The 3211-nt window shown below is 53.3% G+C and overlaps 1 protein-coding gene across 1 annotated transcript in view; it reads left to right on the top strand.

The window, feature by feature from the left end:
- Rps6ka2 (ribosomal protein S6 kinase A2) overlaps positions 1 to 3211 on the top strand; it is a 72622-nt gene that overhangs the window by 16945 nt on the left and 52466 nt on the right. Inside the window, exon 6 of the mRNA XM_005363356.3 lies at positions 744 to 886. Coding sequence (XP_005363413.1) covers positions 744 to 886 — 143 coding nt within the window. The remainder of the gene's footprint in view (positions 1 to 743; positions 887 to 3211) is intronic.

Genomic DNA, 3211 nt, shown 5'->3' with positions numbered 1-3211 from the left:
ACCAGCTTCTAGTGACGCCCCACTGCCTGTGTGTATACCAGCCCCCAGTGGCTGCTGTAACAAGTTACCAGAAACACGATTTACCACTTTACCGTTCTGGAGCTGTTAGATGTAAAGACTGGCCCCTGGGGAGAATCGCTGGCCTTGAGTTTTTGAGCTCCCATGGACCCCCTCCTCTTCTACAGTGCCAGCCTCTTGCAATCTCTCTGGTTCTCTGCTCCCTAAGGCCACTTGGACCATTGGTTAATACCCTACTTAGGATCCATACTGTGTGCCTGCACGTTCCCTTCACACCGTAAGACAGTCTGTTCACAGGTTCTAGGCTTTGGGCTCCATTTTCCTACCCTGTCCTGGCCTCATCTCCCCGTGCACTGTAACCCGCTGAGTCTACTTAACAAGCACCTGCTTCCCAAGCGGGTGCCAGCAATGCTTCCTTTCCTCCTGCAAGAACCACACCTCACTCCTCCCCTTCTGGGCCCCTCAGCCTGCATCACCCCTTGCTGATACATGGGAAAGGCTCTCAGGAATCCATGTTCGTTACTAAGAAGTGAGCCCCTTGCTGCTGTGACAGAGCTCGTGGTATGGGGGACAGAGAGGGCCAGGCTCTGGAAGCACATTCAGCCTGAATAGTACAATGTCCTGGAGGTCCTAGGTCTCTGAGATGGTGAATCAAGGGGTTTGTCCACATAGACGTGGGGCTGTGCCTCAGGCTCAGGCAGTGTGTGTGTTGTGCTTGTGTTTAGATTTTGGCTTGAGCAAGGAGGCCATCGACCACGACAAGAGAGCCTATTCGTTCTGTGGGACTATCGAATACATGGCGCCTGAGGTGGTGAACCGGCGGGGCCACACGCAGAGTGCCGATTGGTGGTCCTTCGGTGTGCTCATGGTAAGGTTTTCCTGCTCATTTCCTCTGTAAGGGAGGCTATTCCCCAGATGACTTCCTCATCCCAGTTTGATCGAGATGCTGGAAACTGGAGGGGAATCAGGCTTTGAAAGGCCCTGGCCCCGTCTCTTTCCTGCTCGGGAGGACGGTGAATTTGATATACCTGGAATGTGAAGACAGGCAGGGGCTCCTCTGTTAAACATACCTCTCTTGTTTCAGATGAAACCCTTTGCCATGTTGTAAAGTTTGGCCTACACTGAAGTGTTCATGGAGCTAGCCAGTTTTCTGTTTGCATCTAGACATGCTGCCCATTTCCCAATCTGGCTGCTTCCCTTTCTCCTCTTCCCACCCCAGCAGGACAGGGTGCTCATTGGCCACTCACATCTCCCTGCAGGTTGATTTTCATTGCTGTGGAATCTAACACCAATGATTCCCAGCATCCCTTTAGTGTGCGCATTTAACACTAGAAGAAACTGAGACTATGAGACCCTCAGTAGATGCTGCCGTAAGAAAGGCCCTGGCAGCTCTCAGCAGGTCCTGTGCATCCAAATATACACCTCTCAGACACAGCCAGCTTCATCCTCTACCCGTGCGATCCAGAGCCCTGGTTCAGATTTGCCCCTAGGGATGCCTTGAAGCCTCAAGGGGCCATGGTCATCCATACCTGGGGTCTCAGATATCCCCAAGGCTAGGAAACTCTAGCTGTGTAAAACTGCTAACTTCTAAGGGCCCTTCCAGCCAGCTGGGGAGAGACTAACTCTCACTAAGAGATGCTCCCACCACCCTGGGGCAGAACCATACTTTCTCTTCCCTGTCAGATCTTCACGAAAGCTGGCTGGCAATCATGGATTATCACGGTGTGCTGCATCCCATGAGAGACGGAGGGCGGCCATCAGCAGCCCCTCTCCCCTGTACCCTAGGCTGATGCTCATGGCTGTGATACCCCTTTTTAGGACTGTCATAAATTCTGCTCTGTGAGATCCCAGGAGGTACCATCCACCCTGAAGGAAGAAAGCAACAGCTTGAGGGGCAAGCCTGCCACATGCCACACGCTTACACTTGTGTGAGTTAGTGGTGCAGCATGAGGAAGGGCTGTCACAGAGGTGGCAACAGTGCTGGTTATGGTTATCCAGACCTGAGGGCAGTGGCTAGAATACAGACAGGTCTCCTGAAGGCCACCAGCTATGTCCTGTGGTCCCAGGGTTGACTCAAAGTGTCTTATTTACAGATTGAAAGGGTCCTGTCATTGCATGTGCTGAAGAGACAGTTGACTGCTCTCTTCGGGGTGATGTTTGCTCAGGTAGCTATGCTCACACGCAAACACTGTTTTCCTTAGATCCGCTGGCACAGTTCTCAACCTTCCTGACTCTGTGACACTTCTGTACAGCTCCTCGTGTTTTGGTGACCTTCAACAGTAAAATTATCTCATTGCTACTTCATAACTGTCATTTTGCTGCTGTTACGAATCGTAATGTAAATGTCTGACATGCAGTATACCTGGTAGGAGACCCCTGTGGGTGAGAACACTGTCCTGGCAGGGTGATGGGTGTTTGCTGGTAGGGAAAAGGGGGATGGAGGTGATGCCCCTCCCTTGAAGTCCTCCCTTCCCTTCCTGCAGGCTTTACTGAAAGGTCTGAAATCTCCTTTGCTGAGTCTGGCTGTAGGTCAGGAGTGGCTCTTCCTTGCTGCCCCACACTCCTGAGAGCTCAAGCCCTCCAGGAGCAGGCTGACCCGCTGTATGTCCACGCTTCCCCTTGTCTCCCGCAGCTGCTGACCAGCGGTCTGCACAGCAGGGCTGCAGATAGACCTTGGTATAGGGGAGGAGGTCATGGACGCCTGTGCTCTCTGACAGGGGAGCTGATGGGGGTGGTGGGGGGTAAGAACGGGGCCAGACAGCTTCCCATATAGTCTAGGCAAGAGCTACCCCTGGGTGCCTTTCCTGACCCTAAGCTGTCCCTGGCTGCCTCTCTGCAGCTCCTGGGCATTCTGGTCACAACACTACATCTCTCTTCTGTCACTGAATGTTTGGAGACTTCCCCAGCTCAGATGTCACCTGCCCCAGACTCCCTGGCACGGCAGTCCTGTACTCTGAGTCTGCTTCCCAAGGACAATGGGAATACAGTGGTCCCAGCATGCAATGTCCCCATGACCTTTACCCTGCCTGGGTCTCACTCTCTCCCAGAGTTTGCAAAGCTGAGGCAGGGAGCCAGCTCCTGCTCCCAAGGGTGTACTTCCTGTAGTGGCTGCTACACGTACCCACCAGGATCCATTGTGGTCCAGGTTCTCATACATAGAGGACAGTCCTGCTGGACGGCTCAGTTGTTGGGG

This window comes from Microtus ochrogaster, linkage group LG9 (assembly GCF_000317375.1).
Source record: "Microtus ochrogaster isolate Prairie Vole_2 linkage group LG9, MicOch1.0, whole genome shotgun sequence".
Taxonomy (NCBI): Eukaryota; Metazoa; Chordata; class Mammalia; order Rodentia; family Cricetidae; genus Microtus; species Microtus ochrogaster.
The sequence above is the reverse complement of the archived record's forward strand: the minus strand, read 5'-3'. Positions and strand labels throughout refer to the sequence as shown.